This window comes from Punica granatum, chromosome 1, assembly GCF_007655135.1.
Source record: "Punica granatum isolate Tunisia-2019 chromosome 1, ASM765513v2, whole genome shotgun sequence".
NCBI lineage: Eukaryota > Viridiplantae > Streptophyta > Magnoliopsida > Myrtales > Lythraceae > Punica > Punica granatum.
The window spans coordinates 36570363-36594091 of NC_045127.1; the positions used below are offsets into that span (position 1 = coordinate 36570363).

The 23729-nt window shown below is 51.8% G+C and overlaps 2 protein-coding genes across 2 annotated transcripts; both read right to left on the reverse strand.

Annotated features, from left to right (window-relative positions):
* Window positions 1-3340: 3340 nt before the first annotated feature.
* On the reverse strand, window positions 3341-3916 carry LOC116205565 (uncharacterized protein Mb2253c-like). The gene has a single exon (XM_031538197.1). It carries the CDS (start codon window positions 3914-3916, stop codon window positions 3341-3343), a length of 576 nt encoding a protein of 191 aa, XP_031394057.1.
* A 3321-nt stretch (window positions 3917-7237) lies between these two features.
* Window positions 7238-9511, reverse strand: LOC116205574 (leucine-rich repeat extensin-like protein 5). Its single transcript, XM_031538206.1, has 2 exons — window positions 8511-9511; window positions 7238-8108 (listed from the first exon to the last, which is right to left on the reverse strand). Exons 1-2 carry the CDS (start codon window positions 9509-9511, stop codon window positions 7238-7240), a joined length of 1872 nt encoding a protein of 623 aa, XP_031394066.1.
* Window positions 9512-23729: the final 14218 nt, after the last annotated feature.

Genomic DNA, 23729 nt, shown 5'->3' on the forward strand with positions numbered 1-23729 from the left:
GCTTGCCCTTCTTTGGTTGCATGCTCGGTTAGAGGATGTAGCCATAGACCATAATAAGCATCCCCTTTTTGGGCCCGGCGACAGTTCTGATACCGTATCCCCCCCACTGCTACTCGTACCTCGCTTGGACATGTCGGGACATTGCGCTGGAAATTAAGACCGGGACGGACCCGAAAGAAACCAGGATAAACCATGAAGAAACCAGGGTAGACCGGAACAAGAAATTAAAAGCCGGGATAGACCCGTGGGGCCAGGATGGACCTGAACAGGAAATTTAAAGCCGGGATGGACCCGAGGGGCCAGGATGGACCTGAACAGGAAATTTAAAGCGGGATGGACCCGAGGGGCCAGGATAGACTTGAACGGAAATTTAAAAGCCGGGATGGACCCGAGGGGCGAGGATAGACCTGAACGGAAATTTAAAAGCCGGGATGGACCCGAGGGGCCAGGATAGACCTGAACATGAAATTAAAAGCCGGGATGGACCCGAGAGGCCAGGATAGACCTGAACATGAAATTAAAAGCCGGGATGGACCCGAGGGGCCAGGATAGACCTGAACAGAAATTTAAAAGCCGGGATGGACCCGAGGGGCCAGGATAGACCTGAACAGAAATTTAAAAGCCAGGATGGACCCGAGGGGCCAGGATAGACCTGAACATGAAATTAAAAGCCGGGATGGACCCGAGGGGTCAGGATAGACCTGAACAGAAATTTAAAAGCCGGGATGGACCCGAGGGGCCAGGATAGACCTGAACATGAATTTAAAAGCCGGGATGAACCCGAATGCAGAAATTCAAAACCGGGATGGACCCGAACAGGAATTTAAAACTGGGATGGACCCGAACAGGAATTTAAAACCGGGATGGACCCGAACAGGAATTTGAAACCGGGATGGACCCGAACAGGAATTTGAAACCGGGATGGACCCGAACAGGAAGTTTAAAACCGGGATGGACCCGAATAGGAAGTTTAAAACCGGGATGGACCCGAACATGACGTTTAAAACCGAGATGGACCCTAACAGGAATTTAAAACCGGGATGGACCCGAACAGGAATTTGAAACCGGGATGGACCCGAACAAGAATTTAGAATTTGGCATTTAAAGTTTGGAATTTAAAATTTGGAATTTAAAGTTTGGAATTTAAAATTTGGAATTTGCGGAAAACGTTGTGCGATATGGCTCGCTTGGCGTTTGGGTCTGAACCGCCTCATGCGCGGTGACTGATGATGATCTCCTATCGTTTGTCCTTCTTTGAACACCGTTGGTTTGGGCGATGCGGCGCATCCCTCGATGATTTCCAAGGCTTCGAGAGCACGGCTTGCCACATGAGGCAGACGCGAATCCATCGGCGGGGAGCGTCCCTTGGGGTTCCTGATCGTACCTGTACATGGGAAAGAGAAGCCTACAAAGGACGTCAGCCACGCGAAATCGTTTAGACTACGACGCGTAAAGGAATCTATGTAAAGATGTGTTGGGGATATGACATCGGTGACCATTTGGAAGGCGGCCGTGTCATTATCGGAGAATGGTTTTTTGTGACGGATAGCCCGTAGAATATATGCATAAAGGTAATGGGAGGGATCTTATGGGATCCTCCAAATCAAGCATACGTCGATTCGGCCCCATTCCGAGGCTAGTCTCGAGCCTGGAGAGTCGAAGAGAGTTTGCTTGCGTCGGAGGATGCTGAACCACTACTCGGTGTAGCTTCACAGAGAAGCGTTGCTGTTCTTTCGTGGTAGAGCCGACATTATCCCCTAACTTTTGCCTAGGTCGCAAGATGCGTGAGGACCTAGCGGGGTATTTTTATTTGATTTTTTTCTTTTCTCACAAGAATGCTCACCTTTTGCTACGATTCCTCGTGTTTGGGGCGAGATCGCACCTCTAGGGTCCTCTAGCTTCTGCCTAGGCCGCCTCGAAGAGGTTTTCGACCTAGCGAGGAAATGATTTATGCTCTCCTTTTGCCGCGACTCCCCTTTGCGGGATTTTAAGTCGTGCCACTCGTTCCCTAGCTTTTTTGCCTAGGCCGTCTCAAAGAGGTTTTCGACCTAGCGAGAAAATTTATTTTTTTCTCTCAAGAAAGCTTAGTATTGGACAAAACAGCGGGAATTGACGCTCGTTCACGAGAACAGAAATGTCTTACAATGAAACAGGCACGGAGCCAGGCGAATAAAAAAAACGAAAACACATACAAGTGCTCATGGATAATACTTCTTGATGGCGTCAGCGTTGACGGGGAGGGCATTTTCGGTGCCGTCCATATCGCTCAGAATGACCGCTCCTTCGGAGAAAATCTCTTTGACGATGAAGGGGCCGTCGTATTTGTACGAGAACTTTCCTCGAGAGTCGGGCGCGACATGTAGAACCTTCCTCAGGACGAGGTCACCGGGACTGAACTCTCGGGGACGGACCTTGGCATTGAATGCTCGTGCCATCCTCTGTTGGTAGCACTGTCCGTGGCACAGCGCTTTCAGCCTTTTCTCATCAATGAGGTTTAGTTGCTCATATCGCTGCTTTGCCCACTCCGCTTCTGCAAGTTCGGCCTCGGCAAGAATTCTCATGGAAGGGATCTCCACTTCGATTGGGAGGACTGCCTCCATGCCATAGATTAGGGAGTACGAGGTTGCCCCGGTTGAAGTCCGTATGGATGTCCGGTACGCCAAGAGTGCATAGGGGAGCATCTCGTCCCAATCCTTGTAGTTCACCGTCATTTTTTCGATGATCTTCTTGATGTTCTTATTCGCCGCTTCCACCGCACCGTTCATTTGGGGACGGTATGGGGTGGAGTTGCGGTGTTGGATTTTGAATTGTGCACAGAGCTCGTCGATGACCTTGTTGTTCAGGTTCTTAGCGTTGTCCATGATGATTGTCGCGGGGACCCCGTACCGGGCAATGACGTCACTTCTGAGAAAACGGGCTACGGCTTTTACGGTGACCAATGCGAGAGTGATAGCCTCGATCCACTTGGTGAAATAATCAATTGCCAGCAAGAAGAACATGTGCCCGTTAGACGCTTTGGGGTTGATCGGGCCGATCACGTCCATCCCCCACATTAAGAAGGGCCACGGGGCCGTCATAGGGCGTAGCTCGTTGGGCGGCGCCTTAATCTAATCGGCGTACACTTGGCATCGGTGACAGTGTCTGACATGCTTTACGCAGTCAGTCTCCATGGTGGACCAATAATAGCCTAAGCGCATGATCTTCTTAACGAGCATAAGGCCATTCATGTGGGGCCCACAATTTCCTCCGTGCACTTCTTCCATAAGACGCCGCGATTCGTGTTCGTCGATGCACCGGAGGAGCGTGGAATCAAAGGAGCGGCGGTATAGTATCTCACCGCTCAGAAAGTAGTGCATCGCAAGGCGCCTGAGCGTCTTTGATCGCGGCGATCGGCGAACGGGGGATATTGGCCCGTTTGCAAGAAGTTCTTGATGTCCTCGTACCACGGCTTCGCTTCGGACGCTTCAATCGCATTGCAGTGGGCCGGGCCTTTGGCCACTTCGATTTCAAGAGGTTCGACGATGTTCCCCTCTGAAATACTCGCCATGGATGCAAGTGTCGCAAGTGCGTCTGCGAACTGATTCTTCGCGCGTGGAGTGTAGGTGAACGAGATCTTCTCGAAATTCTTCGCCAACTTCTCAAGGTATTCATGGTACGGGACTAGCTTCGCGTCTTTCGTCTTCCATTGCCCCAACGTTTGGAAGATTGTGATCATGGAATCACCGAACACTTCTAACTCCTTCACCTTGAAATCAATCGCCGCTTGCAAACCGAGAATGCACGCCTCATACTCGGCCACATTGTTGGTACAGGAGAAATCCACTTTTGCTGCGACCGGATAATGACGCCCATCCGGGGATATCAAGACTGCCCCAACTCCGGATCCCACGGAATTGACAGCCCCGTCAAAGTACATCTTCCACGTTGGCTCCTCTTTCTCTTCATCTACCTGGAGGATTCCTTCATCCGGGAAGTCCGTGTTAATCGGCGTGTCATCGTCAATCGGGAATTCTGCTAGGTGGTCGGCAATGGCTTGCCCCTTGACAGATGTGCGAGGCACGTACTCTATGTCGTATTCCGTCAACTGACAGCGCCATTTTGCGATGTTCCTCATGGAGGAGGGGCTATCGAGCAAATACCGCAAGGGGTCCGCTTTTGACAATTAGCGGATCGTGTGATAGAGTGTGTATTGTCGGAGCCTTTGCATGACCCATACCAACGCGCAACACATCTTCTCGATCTCCGGATAATTGGATTCCCCTTCGGTGAACTTCTTGCTCAAGTAATATATCGCCCTTTCTGTGCGTGTCGACTCGTCTTCTTGCCCCAGTATGCACCCTAAGGACTGTCGGCGTACTGTGAGGTACAAAATGAGGGGCCGGTTCGGCACGGGTGGTACCAATATCGGTGGCTGAATTAGGTAGGCCTTGATGGTGTCAAAGGCCTTCTGACACTCGCGGTCCCACTCCATCGCTGCATTCTTGCGGAGCAAGCGAAAGAGCGGTTGGCACTTATCTGTCAGGTTTGCAATGAAGCGTGCAATGTAATTCAGTCGCCCCAAGAAGCCGCGCACCTCTCGGACCGTTGACGGCGGGGGAAGCTCTTTGATCGCCTTGACTTTATCCGGATCCACCTCGATGCCGCGCTCACTGACCACGAATCCTAGCAGTTTTCCTGACCGAGCGCCGAATGTGCACTTTGCCGGATTAAGCCGGAGTTTGTATTCCTTTAGGCGGTCGAAAAGGCGCTTCAGGTTGACTAGGTGGTCTTCTCCTTCTTTGGACTTGGCGATCATGTCGTCGACATATACCTAGACTTCCTTGTGCATCATGTCGTGGAATAATGTGACCATAGCCCTCTGATAAGTTGCCCCCGCGTTCTTGAGGCCGAAAGGCATAACGCGGTAGCAAAAGGTTCCCCACATCGTAGTGAACATCGTTTTGAGTTTGTCCTTCTCGGTCATCCAGATTTGATTGTATCCGGAGAAGCCATCCATGAAATAGAATTGGGCGTGGCGCGCCGTATTGTCGACTAGGACGTCGATGTGCGGCAAGGGGAAGTTGTCCTTAGGGCTGGCCTTATTGAGATCTCTGTAGTCGCCGCAAACTCGGACCCTTCCATCCTTCTTTTCCACTGGCACAATGTTCGCCACCCACTCTGAATAGTTGCAGACTTCGAGGAATCCCGCATTGATCTGTTTGACGACTTCTTCCTTGATGCGGAGAAGAAGGCTAGCCCATTGTCGCCGTAACTGTTGCCGTTTGGGCGGGAATTTCTCGGTGTCGAGCAGGAGGAAGTGCTCGACTATTGAGGGGTCTAAGCCGGGCATGTCGGCGTAAGACCAGGCGAAGACCTCCTGATATTCCTTCAGGAAGTCGATCATCCGGGTTCGCTGTGCAGGGTGAAGGGCTGTCCCGATCTTCAAGGTGCGAGGCTCTTCTTCGGTGCCCACGTTGATCTCCTCCGTTGGCTCGACCGAGGTGATTTAATGGTCTTCGAGGCGACGCAAACTCTCTTCTATCTCGGGCACTTGACTGTCCTCGGGAAGCCCTTCCCCAAAGTATACGGGTTGGGGCTCACCGAGGGGCTCTCGGGATAGGTTCGAATCGAAGCATCGAGGATTTGGATTCGAGTGGAGCCTGGAAATTCGAGAGAATCGTCTTAGAAAATTTATAACGCTGCGAGATAGAGAATAGGATAGGGAGAAAGAATGTGAGGGAATTCAAAAAATGCGTGAGAGATTTCATTGATGTTGTGAACAAAAAGCCATAATATAAACCCCTCTCTCCCGTCGTGTGGCGCATGGCTATGCCGACACGCGGGGAACATCCTATGCATAGATAAGCCTTACACATCGGCAATCACAGCCGAGTAGCGCGGGACTGAGGTCCAGTTGTCCAGCTCCTCGTTTTCCTGCTCCAAGCGGATGTGAACCCCTGAAGGAATCTCCTCGGTGACGGCGCACACGGCTGACGGAGTGGCAGGACTGTCGTCGGAGTCCGAAGAAGGGCCGTCAAGGGTGCCTCCTATGGTGTGTGAAGGCCCAGGGAAGAAGTGAGATAGCGGGGGGACTGAAGTGCCCCTGTTGAGCCTCCCGTAGTATGCGGCGAGGCGGTGAAGATGATTGCCCTTGCGGGCCTCGATGATCTCATGACAGGAGGGGCGAAAACCGAGTCCTCTCCTGTGTTTGTATCCTTCGACTTCAATAGGGCGGTTGATCCCTTGCCCGCGCGCCCCGAGGTTGGTGCCGGGAATGTAGTTGTTGCGCAGGAGAACCTTCCCTATCATGCGATCGGCACGGGATGGTCCACTCTCTCCGTAGTCCCGGATGACGGAAATGATTTCGAATGAGTGGAAGGGGAGGTTTTCATCGTCCCCGACGCTGATGTAGGGCACCGCCGTCTCCTTGTAGATGGCGTAGTCCTCTTCTCCCTTCACCGTAATGAGCCTCTCCTCGACGATGAACTTCAACCGTTGGTGCAGAAAAGAGGGGACGGCGCTGGCCGAGTCGATCCAGGGCCTCCCGAGCAACAGGCTGAATGCGTTCGGGATGTCGAGTACCTGGAACGTGATGCTGAACGAGCACAGGCCAACGTCTATGAGGAGGTCGATCTCCCCATTTACCTCCCTGCGTGAGCCGTCGAAGGCTCGGACCGCTGTCTTGCTTGGGCGGACTCGATTGAGGTCCACGTTCATCTGTTTCAGGGTGGTCACTGGGCACACGTTGAGAGCGGACCCGTTGTCAATCATGACCCGGCCGATAACGTAGTTGTTGCACTTGCAGACAATGTGCAACGCCCGCGAGTGTGACCATCCTTCGGACGGGAGCTCGTCGTCCGAGAACGAGATGGTGTTGGAGAAGATGGACCGATCGTCTCCTCTATCCTGTCCGGGGGTGTTTCCTTCGGGACTTGTGCCGCGGTCAGTACTTGGAGGAGGGCCTCCTGGTGAGGTTCCGAGCCGAGGAGGAGGGTAAGCAATGTGATGTGGGCCGGGGATTTGGCCATTTGCTCGACCACTTTGTATTCGCTAGCCTTCACGATCTTCATGAAAGCTTCGGCTTCCTCCTCGGTCACCTTCTTGGGTGGGAAAGGCGAGCTTTTGGGCGTCGCCCCGACTTCAAAGGCGGGCGCTTTCCCCTTGTCCTTGGCCACCGAGCTCTCATACACCCGCCCCGAGCGTGTCACCCCATGACACTGAATTGCTGCTCAACACTCCCAACACTTCCTTCGTAGGTCTAGGGGACCTTGCTATCTGAGTACGGCTCCCGGGCAGGGATGTCGACGACGAACGGGGCCGGTGAGGCCACGTGTCCCGTGAGCCCGACTATGAGTTCTTCGGGAGTGTAATTGACCAAGAAGGGAGGGGATTTCTCCTGCGCTTCTTCGTCCCTCCCCGAGGCGCATATGGAGATCATATTGATGGAGGGCCCCGAATTCGACCTATAGTCCGGGAGGGGGTTGGCCTGCACATTCGGGGGCTTGACGGCGTTGAAGGTGAGCCTGTTGCTGTCGATCCTCCTCTGAATTTCGTCCCGCAACCTCCAACAATTGTCGAGAGTGTGCCCCGACGCGCCTTGATGATATTCGCAGTGCTTGGACTGATCCTGAACGGACGGGTCGAAGTTCGGACTCGGGGATATTGGCCGAATCTGATTTCCCGCCAAGAGTTGCTGATATATGTGAGAGAGAGGAGCGGGCAACGGCGAGTATTGTTTGCGGGGTCGGCTTTGCGTGCCGCCGGCCTGTTGGCCCTGCGAAGTAGAGTTCTGTTGCGCCGGTGGAGGAGCTCTCGACACCGGGGGCCTGGGTTGAGAGGGCTGAGCGGAGGTGGGTGCAAAGTGGTCGTATGGTTGTGAGGTCGCCGGCGGTGGGACCGGTGGGGCTGAATAGTAGATCGACTGAGGTTGGTGTTGTGGAGGCGGAGGAAAGTAGGTAGGAGCGGTGGTCGGTGTGGTCGTGAGATTCACTGAATATTGCTGGGGCGCCTGATGTGCCGTATTGACGGCGTTTACCGAAACTTCCTTCGCTCTCCTCCCGCCGGAAGACGACGGCGCCGCGGGGGCCTTCTTTGATGACTCCTCCCCTTTGCTGGTGGGGTCCTCCATCCTTCCGAGCTTGATCCCCAAATCCAGCTTTTTCCCGGCCTCGATGAGGTCGGAGAACGACGAAGTGTGCGCCAACAGGTGTGAATAGTACACTCCCCTTAGTGTGGAGTGAAACAACTGGATCTGTTGCGGTTCACTTATTGGAGGGATGTGCTTCGCTGCTTAGGCACGCCACTTGGCAGCGTATTCCTTGAACCTTTGGCCCCGTGCCATTTCTTTCGTGCTCAGCTCCAGAAGGATGGGGGGCGTTTCCGCGCAATATCGGTATTGGTCGTTGAACCTCCGGGAGAGGTCCTCCCACGTCGGGATGTCCTCGACCTTCAGCGACATGAACAAATCGAGGGCCGATCCCGACAGGCTATCCTGGAAGGAGTGGATGACAAACTCCTCGTATTCCCAATACTGCAGCATCTTCCCTCGGTAGTGGCGAAGGTGGTGGCGTGGATCCGTCGTGCCCTCATAAGTCTTGAACTCCGGGACCTTGAACTTCGGGGGCAGCCGCATACCCGGGAATAGGCTGTAGTCGCCATAGCGTGCGTCGGGACGAGCATCACCCGCTTGTAGGGCTCGTATCGTTTCTTCCATTCGCTTCAATCTACGCTCCTGTTCGGCGTCGGCCTCGGGGAAGAAGTGCGTCGGTGAGGTGAACTGGGCCGCATGGGTCGGCGTGCCTGGTTCGTGGAAGGTGGTGTTTATAGGGGGCGGTGCCTGGTAGGAAAGGCCGGTGTGAGGCTGTAGAGACGGATAGGGAGGAAGCTCCGCAGCTTGAAGATGAGTCGAAGCAAGTGCACTGGACGCCAGGAAAACCATCGGCGGAGGTACTGTGTAGGCCATAGCTGGGGCCGGTATGGAAACGGGCGGAGGCGCGGACAGGACGTGCTTCGAGGATAGGAAGGTCGTTGGTGGAAGAGGGACAGCCGTGGGGGCCGGCGGCGGCAGAAATTGGCTGGTGAAGGGGTGGACCGTGGATGTATGCAGCGTTGGCGGTGCGGGAACCTCAATGTTCTCTGGGGCTTGGATTGGTGGAGCCCACAGGGTTGGATCAGCCATCGGCCCCGGTCCTGGTGGAGGCGTGGAGCTCAAAGAGGCTCGGTTAGATCCCTTGAGTAGGGCAAACAGTTTCGCCATGTTGGCGGCCATGCTTGTGGCCAATTGATTGACCGTGCCTTCGAGTGCGGCGATGCGGGCTTGGTCCTCAGAGGCAGAGGGCGTCTGTGAGGTATGTGCATGGAGCGCTCCTGAAGACGCCAGGGGCGGGAGATGTGCCGGAGGGGCGCCTGAGTATGCCGGGAGTATGCCCGCAGGAGTCGAAGGCGGCAGAGCATGTGTTGGAGGTGGTTGAGAAAGAGTTGGAGCCAATGGGTTGATTTCCTCGGAGATGTCAACTCGGTCTTCTTCCACCATTCTAAGACGTTGACGAGTCGGGTAGCGGTGCGATGCTAGTTGTAGTCACCTAGATTCCAAGAACGTGTAAGGACCATGCGATATACTGAATGACAAGTGCAGAATAAATAAGATAACGAGATGTATGAGATGTATGAGTTTTCGAAACGCTAATGTCATTGCATTGATTAGATTCGAGTTCCATAATTTTACAAAATACAACGCACGGAATAAAAAGGAACATAAACGTAAAGCCGACATCCCTTTGCGCTTGGTGGCTGCTTGAAAGCGGCGTAGGTCCGAGCGAGGGCAAAAATGGGCGCGTCCGCTAATCCTAGGGGTAGGCGAGGTTGCGCGCCCTTTTGTGCACTCGGTCCAACTGCGCGCTCAAACAGGCCATCTCCCGATCTAGATGTGCGACTCGGGCGCGTGCTCGAGTCAACTCCGTTTGAAGCTCCCTGTAGTCCGCGACCTCTGCGCGGGAATCAACAAGCTCGCAACGAAGCCTATCTCGTTCCTCCCTGACGGCCCGTAGCTCCACGTGCATGGCCGCTTGGATGGGGCTTTCGGCTTCGGGAGCGAGGGTAGATGTAGCTCGAGGAGTTGGGGTGGCCTGGGACCGTTGTGGTGGTGTCGATCCCTGCGGGTAGAACCGGGCCACGTATGCTGATGTGGCGGAGAATGCTCGCTCTTCGTCGGTGGGGTGCTTGGGGAAGTACAGACGTTGTATGGTGCTCGCGTCCAGTTGACGGCGAATCTCCCGAATCTGTAGGAATCTTGCGGGTGCGGAAAGGTAGACGGTCCGCCTCGGCGGGAATGTCCTGTAGGCCGCCGAGCTGTCTGATTACCCGGCCGGAGAATATGAGGGTGCTCCCCAAGTGGCTGAGAAGGGGAACTCCCACAATTCCGGGACATCCCGTGATCATGGGGCCACCGGGATTCCATCGGGCGACCCATAAGAACCGTGCGGGCGTCAACTCACGCCAAAAACCCCTCCATTCCGAGAAGCTGTTCTCGAGAGGTGGGATGACTGGTGCAAAGCGTTCGATCAACGAACGCTCGTTAGAGATGTAGGAGAACGGATGTGATGAGCAAAAGGGGCGGAAGTGCGCGAGAAGCCAAGTCTGCAGTAGGTGCGGGGATCCCTTCATCCTGCCGCGCCGAACCTCCCTAACATAGTCAAGAGACCGAACGGTCTCGGCTAATAAAGCCTCCACATAACTATGGCCTCCCACCGCTTGGAGGACGACTTGGGCTATAGCCCCGTCAATGAGGTTCGGCGAGTATGGGAACAGGAGAGTGCGAAAGACCAAGAGCAGGAATCCATGACAGGCATCGCGCTGATAGGAAGCCGTTGAAGGTAGGGGTGGCAATTCGTGTCGTGTCGTGTTTATACGTGTCGTGTCTAAACGGGTTCGTGTCATCGAAGTCATAACCCGTACACGACACGATTATTAAACGGGTTAGGTTTTGGAAACCCATACACGACACGTTTATATCCGTGTCAACCCGTTTAGACACGTTTAAACCTGTTTATCGAAACGTGTCATAATAGGTACACGTATATACGACACGATTATAAATGTTATCAGAACACGTTAAACCAACTTGTTTATCCGATCAACTCAGTTACCCGGATACATTAACACGACATGTTTATCCAATTAACTCGCTTATCCGAACACGTTAACACGACATGTTTACACGTTAACACGACATGTGTTGGATTGGATGAAAGAAAGGAAATGAAATTAGGTTAGGGACTTAGGAAGTTAGGATTACATGAGGATATTTTGGTAAATCCAAATACATAAACGAGTTAATGGGTTACATGATTGTAGTAACACGATTAAACATGTTTAAATAAACAGGTTTAATCGTGTATAATCGGGTTATACGTGTTCAACCCGATAAGACACGCTTATTAATCGTGTTTAAACGGGTTGGACCCGTTTAGATCGATTATAAAAAATGTCCAACCCAAACTCGTTTAACTCCGTGTCGTATCCATGTCGTGTTATCGTGTCGTGTAAAATATTGCCAGCCCTAGTTGAAGGTGTCATTGCGCGGAGGAGTGTCCAATCAGAGAGCCACGCGATCCTGATGCCATGATCCCATCCTTGGTGAAGCTCCTCGTGGATGTCTTGGGTAGGTATGCAGAGGAGGCTGGAGAGCTGACCCCGAATGGTTGTGAACGGGTTAGGCACGAAGATGCCTTGGATGAGTGCCGTGTATTCCTCGATCGTAGGGGCTAACTCCGTCCCCTGGAAGTTGAATACCGTGTGCTCGGGGTCCCAAAATTCGATGGCGGCCCTCAAGAAGATCCAATCCACCGGGGTTTCGGTGAACATGACCATATCTCCGATGATGCCCCGGATGAAAGCGTGATCTACCGGCCGGAGAGTCCTCCAGATGCGCATGATGTCTTGTCTTGGTGGTGTGATCGCTTCGAGTCTGAGACCGGGAGCCGGGCGGTCCATCCTTAACTAGATGGAGGAGATGCCGGCTTCACGCCTTAAGAATCAAATCAATGCAATGTCCTAAGTTTTTTTTCGGAAAATATGTATGCAGTGCGGAAAGGTAAACTATAGTCGTGTTCTTTACAGTATACATCGCTCTTTCTTATAAAAAAACAACAAAATGCCCGTCCTAACGAAAAAACTACGGGCCGACTCAAGGACTCGACTTTTGTGTCGGTTGACGGCATGGAGGCAAAAATTGGTCCAGCATGACGGTCCCTGCGTATGCATGGTTTTTGGTGCTATTGGGAGAACCGCTAACTAGGGATGGGGGCTCCTGATACAAGGGTGTGAATTTCTTGAAATCGGGCGAGGATCTTTGGGGGCCGGTTCGGTGGCATAGCCGACTCGATCCGTTCCCTTACTCGGAACCTCTGACTAACCTAGCTTCCTATATTGGTGCCTGTGGGATTTCGGACAAGGTACTTAAGAACCCGCTAGAATGATGCGATGCAAATGCAAGAAATAATGGTGCTTGAAAATAAATGTACGGAAAGCAGTAAATAAACACGCAAGCAAGCAACCGGAAGCAAGCCCGAACCCTCTAAGTGTCCCTAGTGGAGTCGCCAAGCTGTGCGCACCCGAATTTAATCTCGTCGGGGCACGCATGCGCGATGCCTGTGCAACGCGGCCTGGGAGTGTCCACCTTCCCGGGGACGCGCGACGGACGCACGTGAGAAGGAGTCGCCACCTGCCATTTTACGACCCGAAGGTCGAGGGCCGGCAAGTTACCCGGGTCTAGGGGTACGGGGTACACCTAAATGCTAAGGCAATGGTCATGCGGAACCGAAAATCCGAATTCGGGGGTTCTATTACGTGAGGGCCTATATCCCGCACGCCTTTTCGGTACTCTAGTTTGCTAGGCTTGCCGTTTAGTTTATTTACCGCGTGATTTAGGGTTGCACTTGACTCGCCCGTTTTAACACCGTAATATCGATGAATTGATCAAGTTGGGCCAAAAATCCGGAAGATGAGTAAGCTTGCGTGTCGAGGAATCTGTCCACTATCTTAGCGTTACAGTTCATTGAACCGTGATGGTCGATTCCCTGCGCGAACCGAGACCGCGAGTATTCGAGCTTACTCATCTCTCGGTAACAATAGACCGACTTGACCGGTTCGACACTCGGACCTCTCGCTCGCCGATCGGGGATCCTTACAAATGAATGAGTGAATGTACAAATAAAATTCTCACAATGTTCTCTCGAATAAATACAAAATGTAACTAAATAAGTGAATGGATCCCGATCGGTTCGCGTTGGGCCAATATTCCACTCTGACTCACCGTGTATTTTAAACAACCGATAAACAAATTAAGGCAACGCGGGCTCAAAGAGCCGGGGGTCGGGTCCGATCGATCCAACGGTTTGCAGGAGAGACGGTTGGTTCCCACTGTATCCGATGGACCGATCGAGTTCCCGGGTGATATCTAAACCCGTTTCATGCGCCCAATCCAAATTTGCCTTCCACATAGGCCGCATTCGGAGTGTGACGGTGAACCGAGGCTAGATCCCATTCCGCACTCGGGTTGCACGCGCTCGGTGGATTAGGAGGCGTTGGACCTCGTGTTCGGTGATTCGGGGCATTGGACCCCGTGTAACACGTAACCTATGGTCTCGGGCCCGAATCGCGACAAATCAGGAAATGCAGGGATAAAACAGAAGAAAACTAATGAAACTGATGAAATACAGACAACAACTGATAAGTATCGGTGAATACAGACAAGTTGTATATTAGGCCGAATGTACGTGATTTAATCAGTTATTAACCGGGGTTGGTTGGCAAACAACGTATCTAACCTAGGCAAACATAGATGGTGGACTAGAATAGGGTTCTAAGCCGATTACATGTGTGTGTTCGTTTTAAGATTCTTATTCAGTGAGGTGACACTGCGGTTTCACCGAATTAGCCAAACCCATGTTTTGACTCTAGATTGGAATCTATCATTCTGCCTATCCATTAGCTAGTGTTAGATTAGGCCGAATGTATGATTAATCCGGTTGTTCGTGTTTTGTAACTGAAATAAAATGCTCCCCACCGAATCTACGATAGGAAGAAAGGAATACCGAAAATGAACGAAATGGACCGCGCGAATGAAAGTCGCACCCGAACGGGTTGTCCTTTCTTGTTCATAGTTCTAGGTGTTTCCAACTCCCTAAAGCCTAGGGTATCGGTGAGTCACGAAATGACGATTATGCCCTTGGATGATAAAATTGCAATGTTCATGTATAAATTGATGATCGCGTTACACGAAGAAGTCTAAGAAGGACTCGTGCGTCTTGACTCGAGCCGCCTCAAATCGGGCCCGGACTCGAGTCATAGCACGCGAGTACTCGTTAGACGTCTATTTTATTCGTGTTACGTGTCTCGGTATTTTGAAATTGTGAGCTTTTTAATGAGAAAGGGCATTCTCGCCGTTCCGTAAATCATCGATGCGTTTACAAATTAATAACCAATTTATCCAATTATTTAGTCCAAGTGATTTAATTAGCCGAGTAGCACGTCCCGCTTATCTCGTTTGTGAAATTATTCGATGTTTGTTGTTCCTTGTTACGGTTATGGTTGCGACGGGTGGTATTGGGATCTAACATATAGAATAAGTAATAAACGTATAGACAACGATAAAAAAGGAAATGTAATTACGAACAATTCCAAGGACCGACTTTGGAATAATGGAAAGGCCAACCGAGACTCCCACGAGGTCACGGATGATTCGGCCACCTCTCAAGGGTGAGTGGCCGAATACTCCTTGACCCGGCTTGAGTTTCGGTAGGTCTTTCACATTGTTCCTAACCGCCCCTCGCATACACCATATAATATGCACGTAATATAACCCGCATTTCATTAAATAGACGTCGGCGCGATCCCTATTTCCACAAACAAACATACGATACACTCAAAAATAACATATTCATGGAATCAACAAAACGACATTGACTCATTTAACGATAAACTCGGAAGTAAATTACGGGAAGAGCACGGCATCACGAAGCAAAGAGCCCTAAGGCTTCGGATGGGTCAAGGGACCTCTCGGCCCTCTTGCAAGGAGGATGGCCGTGGGCCTTGACACATCCGACCCCTTTGGTTCTTTTACTCCTAGATCCCGAACCTTTCCCGTCGTGCATGCATATCATGATCACAGTTAGAGATAGTGAGGGGTAGGGATCAACGAATCTCGGGGTGAAAGAGCTTCCCGTGCGTCCGTGAGGGACAAAGGGACTCTCGGCCATCCCTTCGGGAGGCATGGCCGTGAGTTCCGTGGCCCTTACGGACCACAAGAGGCTCTCCAACCTCGAAATAGGTCGTCTCCCACTATGGCATACACGTTCATGCAACGTTCAGACGTAACAAAGAGTGTAAAAACACGTAACGATGCATGGGATTGCATGGGAAGCCCGGATCCGAAAGAAAAATGGCAACTTTCGTGCATTCGGGTGCTTTAAATCACATTAACACTTCATATGAACAAACATCGAGGATCCTAGCTCTTCTAAGTTGTAGAGGGACGTTACCTAGCCTCATTGCACGAGGAGAAGAGTCGTGGAAGCGGCCGTGGGAGTCGCTAGACTCGGTTTGAAGTTACGGGTGGATGACCCGAGAGGGAGGCAGTCGCGGCAACTCGGGAAGAACGGGGTCGGCACGCTAGCTCCGGCCACGTCACGGTGCGAGGTTGGGCTCGTTGGACTCCTAAGAGGCAGATCTAGACGTCCGTGGACAAACCCGAACGTGCCAAGCCCTAGATGAACCCAAAACAGTGAGAGAAAGTTCAGTGTGAAAGCAAATAACCCGGTAAGAGAAGAAATGATGAAACGGTGGTTGTGCACGGTGGATCGGCCCTCGGCTCGTGACCACCTCTTCACGAGAGAGGGTGAGGGTTGTGAGGAACCCTTTGAACGTGATGGCACGACTCGGCAAAGTCGTGGAGTGAGCTGGCACGTTGTTGAGGCTCGGTGCACGTGTCTAGCGTCCTAGGGAGCCGGTTCTTCTCACGGCCAAAACTCGTTGATGGAGGCTTCAAATGAGAAATCTAAGCCCGGAAATGGACTTAGGGGGTGGAAAATATGTGGGCTAGGAAGTTTTGTGACTTTGGCTTAAGTCGGTCGGGTGGTTACCGGAATACCGGGTGGTTTTCCGATGGTTTTGGCCTTGGCTCGGGATGGACGAATGAGTGGGAGTGGGCTGGAGTTTGAGAGGATTCTAGAGGGAGATTGGCTTGAGAGAGAAGGAGAATGAAGAAGTGATTAAGTCTAATGATGAATGGGAACTTATAGGCTAGGCTAATGGTTCGGTTAAGGAGAGTTAATCGCGGTTAAAGGTCCTAATGGGGGGCTGCCGAATTCAAGAAGGGATTAAGATGGGGTTTGGGTCATGTGGAGTGTGGGGAAAGCAATGGGGAAGTGATGGAGTGATGGATGGATGATAGGAAGTGATGGGTGTGTAAGAGAAAATTTGAATTTGTGGAGGGGAATGCATGGAGCCGCCGGCCATAGGGCAAGCCGCGGCTAATTGTGGGCGAGTCGTGGCTTGGAGGGTTGAGCCGTGGCTTGGGGTTGAGCCGTGGCTTGGTGGCTTGGCTTGGCTGAGCTGTGGGTCCCATCCGATTAAGAGAAAAGCCGGAAAAAGCTCGAGACTCGATTGAACGCCCGTCCGATCTCCGATGCCCAATTAATTTATAGATTTGGAATGCTTGAACGAAGAGGATTTGAATGAGCCTAATATCGCCATGCGTCGTGTGAACGAATGTTCGGGCGACTCAGCGCCTCGAGAACATTGTGCCACAGTGCCGGCTCCGCTGTTTTCGGGGTTCCTTGTCTGTCTGCTCTTCTGACGGCTCTCTTCTGTTTTTCTAGTGGACCCAGCTCTTCTCTTGTCGTTCATTACTCTGTGACCGCACGTTCGCCTCCGATTGCCGGGTGATTAATAGTAACCCGGGCTTTGATCGGGATTCTCTTGTAGGAAGCCGATGGGCCAAAATGGGGTGCTGACAATGGTAAAACGCGAAAACACGGGAACCGATCTATTTCGAAATGAAAGAGGTCTCCTTGGACCCGTGTGGTCCAAAGGAACTCTCGGCCACATCCCCTCAAGAGTGGCCGTGAGTTTCCATGGCTCACACGGGTCAAGACGAGCTCTTCAATTCCGATCTAAATCCTTTCCCGTCATACTAATACATTACATGCGATAAACGACGGAAAAAACACGGGAACCAACTAACTTCGGGGAAGGAGAGGCCGCCCTAGTCTTGGGTGAGCCAAGAGAGCTCACGGGTTCCTTCCTTGGGACTAGGCCGTGGGTTCCCTTGGTTCAACCAAAGCTTAGACGTCTCTCCTACCTCCATCCTAGCCATTTCCCATCACAATACATACGTTATATGGACGTGCAATGTGATAAACGATGTACATTTGCATGGGAATATATAAAAACTTGAACTTGCATGCATTTCAGTTTGTTAACCACCCTAACCCCCATAACAAATAAGTATCGAAGATCCTAGCTTCTCTAAGTCGTAGAGGAGTTTTACCTAGCCTCGGAACACGAGGAAAGAGTCGGAGAAGTGGCAAAGGGAGTCGGGAGACTCGGCTGGAATGAACAGACCGGAACCGGTGCAGCCGGGTCGACTGGCAGACCCGACTGGTAGTCTGGCTTGTCGGGGCTGTATCGGTTGATCGGGATGGAATTTTCGTGCGGGGCCAATTGCGTTGAATTACCAAGAGACTAAGGATCGCACCTGTGTGGTTTCGGGAGGAGAGCATGCGTAGATTTTCCGGAAATCAAAAACAAAGTCGGGTCAGTAAAAAAGGACCGACCCAGTCGGGTCAAAACAGACCCGATTGGCACCCGATGAAGAAACGGCTCCACAGAAGGCTCCCGATGGTCTTTTGATGCAAGGTCGGTGGCATTGGACTCCTAACTGACTGAGGATCACGTTGATAGGTGGCTCGTAGCGAGATTCAAGCCGAGCGGACCTGTACGTTCCTGCAAAGTTCGGGTTAGAATAGAAAACCAGAGGAACAAACCCGACTGGCACCCGATGAAGAAACGACTCTATGGGACACTCCCGGTGGTCTTTTGATGCATGGTTGGTGGCATTGGACTCCTAACTGAGTGAGGATCATGCCTGCAGTGGTTTCATGAGGATTGGATATGTCGATTTTCCTGAAAGATGAAAAGAAAACCGGGAAAAAATTGGAAAAATCTGTGAAGGGAGAAAGGAGAGAAAAGGCGGTGGTGCACGGTTGAACGGCTCTCGGCATGCGACCACCTTGTCACGAGGAAGAGTGAGAGTCGTGAGAAACCCCTAGGAAGTGATGGCACGACTCGCCATGGTCGTGGGAAGAAATGGCGTGCCGAGGATCTCGGGGTGGCTATGGAAGCCCATTTCTGTACTGTTTCTTTTACCTGCTGAAACGGTGTGTTGGAGGCTTCGAATGCTAAAACTAAGTTCGGAAATGGATTTAGAAGGTCGAAAACATGTGGGGTAAGAAGTTTGGTCAAGGTTCGGGCAAAGTCGGGGGGCGGGACTCGCCTAGGAACCGGGAAAGTACCTAGAGACCCGATTCTGGACTGTTCTGGATCTGCATGCTGGAAGCTTCAAATGGCGAAACTAACACCGGAAATGGACTCGGGAGGTCAAGTACGTGTGGGATATGAAGTTTGGTTCGGGTTGAGTGGCGGTCGCCGGAAAACGGTTGAGTTTTCCGGAAATTTTGGCCTTGAACTGGGCTGTGCTTGGGCTGAACTAAGTGTTGGAGTTTGAGAGGAATTTGAGAGAGTTTTTGAGTGAGAAAGCTAGAGAGAGAGTGCAAGAGGAGTTGTGATTAAGTTAATGATGCAATGGGCTTCTAAAGGAAGACTTAATGGCTTGTTTAGTGAAAACTAAGTGTAATTAGTAGGTGCTTAAGGGATCCGAATTTTGGAGGGAAGATTAAGGTGGGAAAAGTGAGTGGGAGGTTGATGGGAAGTGATGGAAAGATGGGAGTTGATGTGAGGATGTGTAAGAGATATTTTGAATGTGTGGTTGAGGGAAGACTTGGCTTGCTTTTAGCCACACATAGAGAGAAGCCATGGCTTGCGGCTTGAGGCTTGGCTTGGCTGGCTTGGCTAGCTCAAGGGTCCCACTTGACTAGGAAGAAAGCCGGAAGAAGCTCGGGCTCGATTGATCGTGCGTTCGATTTCCGTGGTTCGCTTGAACGACGAATTATCGATGTATACGCGAATACGGTTTTAATGAGCCTAATATTGACATGCTTCTTGTAAGCGGATGCTCGGGTGACCCGAGGACTCAAAAGCCGATTTTGCTCCGTTTGGATTATCGGAGCGAAGTAGTCCATTTCTGTCGCATGTTCGCGCCTCTGCGTGCTATACTGCTCGTGTTGGCGTGCTTTGTGCTTTGGGCAGAATGGTTTACTTGCCGGCCTTGACTGGAAATCGATAACTGGAGACGTCCTAGGAATCCGCGAACGGGGTTCTCTCAGTGTTTCCCAAGTGTTTTGATGTGTTCGGAGACCACTGCGATCTCCGTTTGTTAGAAATGAGTCCCTAAAGTTTGCCGAAAGGCGTTCGGGACCACTGAAATGTCACTCGGGAGACCTAATTGACTTGCTTGGCCCGAGGCGAAATGATTTCCCTAGTCCTAAGAGTTGTAGGAAGTGAGTGGTGTGAAGCTCGAACGTCAACATTTCCCCGAATGAGCTCTGAACACAAGATTCCGGGTGAAAGGGGCCCTTTTGCTGGTGGAATGGTACTCGGGAAACCTAAATGGATTGTGCAATGTAATTAGGGTTCATTTTCCAAGCCCTTGAGGTCCCTGGGATTGATTGGCATAGATCTCGTGCACCGACGATTTGTTAAAGGGGGTCTCTGGCTATGTTTCTGTGTAAAAAAAACCCTCTTTTTTTTTGTCGGGATCCACTCGGGAGACCAAGATGAGTTCCGAAAAACAATCTGAAACTTGTTCCATGGCCCTGGTGGACTTGGGGCGTGTGTAGGCCTGTCTTCGAGTGTCGTTTGCTCGTTCGTGGATCGGGCGTCCCAGGAGCCCTGTCAGGAAGGCGTTTGTGAATGTTTGGGAGTGCCTCTTCTTAAGCAGGATGCTTCTGAAATGCGCCCGGATGTGCCGTTGGTCATTTTAGCACCAAGAGGGATTTTAGAATCCCATATTGGATACCTTCTGACGTTTCAGTGATCCGGTGATGAATAGTGCCATAGTGCCAGCTTCTGTTGCTTCGGGGCTCGTTGTTCATCTCCCCTTTTGATTGCCCTTCTGAGCCTTTTGGAGGACCCTGCTTCCCTTCTGTAGTCCATGCTCCCACGTCCGCGCGTTCACCTCCGATTGTCGGGTCATGAATACTAATCCGAACTTCGGCCGGGAGTCCTTGTGTCGGGAGCCGGTGGGCCAAAATGGGGTGCTGACACTACCAAAATAAACATGTGCCAGTTAGACGTTTTGGGGTTGATCGGGCCGATCACATCCATTCCCCACATTGAGAAAGGCCACGGGGCCATCATAGGGCGTAGTTCATTAGGCGGCGCTTTGATTTGATCGGCGAAAACTTGGCATCGGTGGCAATGCCTGACGTGCTTTACACAATCAGTCTCCATGGTGGACCAATAGTAGCCTAAGCGCATAATCTTTTTAGCGAGCATGAGACCATTCATATGGGGTCCACAATTTCCTCCGTGCATTTCCTCCATGAGACGTCGTGATTCGTGTTTGTCGATGCACTGGAGGAGCGTGGAGTCAAAGGAACGGCGGTAAAGTATTTCGCCGCTCAGAAAATAGTGTATCGCGAGGCGTCTGAGCGTCTTTCGATCGGGGCGATCGGCGAATGGGGGGTATTGGCCGGTTCGTAAGAAGTTCCTAATGTCTTCGTACCACGGCTTCGCCTCAGACGCTTCAATTGCTTTGCAATGGGCCGGGCCTTTGGCTATCTCGATCTCAAGGGGCTCGATAAGGTTTTCCCTTGTGATGCTCACCATGGAAGCGAGCATCGCAAGCGCATCTGCGAACTGATTTTTCATGCGTGGGGTGTAGGTGAACGAGATGTCTTCGAAGTTCTCCGTTAACCTCTCGAGGTACTCGTGGTATGGCACTAACTTCGCATCCTTTGTCTTCCACTGCCTTAATGTTTGGAAAATTGTGAGCATAGAGTCGCCGAATACTTCTAGCCCTTTTACCTTGAAGTCGATTGCCACCTGTAGGCCGAGGATGCATGCCTCGTACTCGGCCACGTTATTGGTGCACGGGAAGTCGATCTTTGGCGCCACTGGGTAATAGCGTCCGTCCGGGGACATTAGCACTGCGCTGATGCCGGATCCCGTGGTGTTGACGGCACTGTCAAAGTACATCTTCCATTCCGGCTTCTCCTCCTCAGCATCTACTTGAAGAATCCCCTCATCTGGGAAGTCGGGATTGATCGGCGTACTATCCTCAATTGGGAATTCTGCCAAATGATCTACGATCGTCTGCCCCTTAACCGAGGTACGGGATACGTACTCAATGTCGTATTCCGTTAACTGACAACGCCACTTAGCGATGTTCCGCATGGAGGACGGGCTATCAAGCAAATACTTCAGGGGATCCGTCTTTGACAGTAAGCGAATTGTGTGGTAGAGCGTGTATTGTCGGAGTCTCTGCATGACCCACACTAGTGCGCAGCACATTTTCTCGATTTCAGGACAATTGGACTCTCTGTCGGTAAACTTTTTGCTTAGATAATAGATTGCGTGCTCCGTGTGTGTGGACTCCTCCTCTTGCCCTAACATGCACCCCAATGATTGTTGGCGTACCGTTAGGTAAAGTATGAGGGGGCGGCCTGGTGTGGGCGAAACCAATACAGGCGGTTGAACCAGATATGCCTTGATGGTGTCGAAGGCCTTCTGACATTCTTCGTTCCACTCGATCACTGCGTTCTTGCGGAGCAAGCGAAAGAGTGGTTGGCGTTTGTCTGTCAGGTTTGCGATGAATCGCGCGATGTAGTTCAATCGCCCTAAGAAGCCTTGTACTTCACTAACCGACGATGGTGGAGGGAGCTCTCTGATGGCTTTGACTTTATCCGGATCAACTTCGATGCCACGTTCACTGACCACAAATCTGAACAACTTCCCCGACTTGGCGCCGAATGTGCACTTCGCCGGATTGAGCCGAAGCTTATATTTTTCCAGGCGATCAAAAAGGCGCTCTAAGTTGACAAGGTGATCTTCCCCTTCTCTTGACTTGGCGATCAAGTCATCGACGTAGACCTCTATTTCCTTGTGCATCATGTCGTGGAACAACGTGACCATGACCCTCTGGTAGGTTGCCCCGGCATTCTTGAGGCCGAAGGGCATGACCCGATAACATAAGGTTCCCCACATTGTTGTGAATGTCGTCTTGATCTTGTCTTCCTCGGCAATCCGGATTTGGTTATACCCAGAGAAGCCGTCCATAAAGGAGAACTGAGTGTGGCGCGCGGTGTTGTCGACCAAAACGTCAATGTGAGGTAATGGAAAGTTGTCTTTGGGACTGGCTTTGTTGAGGTCTCGATAATCGACACAAACCCTAACTCTTCCATCCTTCTTTTCCACCGGAACGATATTTGCCACCCATTCGGAGTAGTTGCAGACTTCGAGGAAACCGGCGTTAATCTGTTTGACGACCTCCTCTTTGATGCGGAGGAGAAGGCCGGCTCGCTGTCGCTTGGGTGGAAACTTTTTCGTGTCGAGTGGGAGGAAGTGCTTGACTATTGATGGGTTTAGACCCGACATGTCAGCGTAGGACTAGGCGAAAACTTCTTGGTACCTTGCCAGGAAATCGATCATCCGGGCTCGTTGCGTTGGTCGAGGCCCGTCCCGATCTTTAAGGTGCGGGGTTCATTTTCGATGCCCACATTGATCTCTTCCGTTGGCTTGAGTGAGGTGGGCTGGCGATCCTCGAGGCAGCGCAAACTCTCTTATATCTCAAGCACTTGACTGTCTTCGTCGAGCCCTTCCCCGAAGTATATGGGTCCGGGCTCTCTGAGACACTCTTCGAATGGGTTCGAATCGACGTGTCGAAGATTTGGATTCGAGTGGAGCTTGGGAAATTGAGAGAATTGTTTTAGAAAATTTAGAACGCTGCGAACAAAAGAGTAGGGAAAGAAGATAAATCACGCAGGAATTCAAAAAAATGCATGTAGGGATTTCATTGATAGTATGAATCGTGAAACCGTAACAAAGATCCCTATTCCGTCGTGTGGCCTATGGCTACGCCGACACGCAGGAAACATCTTATACATAGATAAGCCTTACACATCGGCGATCACAGCCGAGTAGCGGGGGGCTGAGGTCCAGTTGTTAAGCTCCTCATTTTCCTGCGCCAGGCGGATGTGAACCCCTGAAGGAATCTCCTCAGTGACGGCGTACATGGCTGGCGGAGCGGCAGGCGCGTCATCGGAGTCCGAGGAAGGGCCGTAAAGAGCGTTCCCGATGATGTGCGGAGCTCCGGGAAAGAAATGAGATAGCGGGGGAACTTGTATGCCCCGGTCAAGCCTCCCATAGTGCGCGGCGAGGCGGTGGAGGTGGTTGCCCCTGCGGGCTTCCACGATCTCATGGCAGGAGGGGCGGAAGCCGAGTCCTCTCCTATTCTTATATTCTTCGACCTCAATGGGGCGGTTGATCCCTTGTCCGCGTGCCCCAAGGCCGGTGCCGGGGATGTAGTTATGGCGCAAGAGAACCTTCCCTATAATACGGTCGGCACGGGATGG

What these genes read in the sequence shown, in the direction of transcription:
- LOC116205565 (XM_031538197.1), bottom strand. Translation starts at nt 3,916, where the DNA reads ATGTACTTTGACGGGGCTGTCAATTCCGTGGGATCCGGAGTTGGGGCA.
- LOC116205574 (XM_031538206.1), bottom strand. Translation starts at nt 9,511, where the DNA reads ATGGTGGAAGAAGACCGAGTTGACATCTCCGAGGAAATCAACCCATTG. An exon ending in TACCGAGGGAAGATGCTGCA is followed by an intron (nt 8,109 to 8,510) that starts GTATTGGGAATA and finishes CAAGCTCGGAAG; the next exon opens with GATGGAGGACCCCACCAGCA.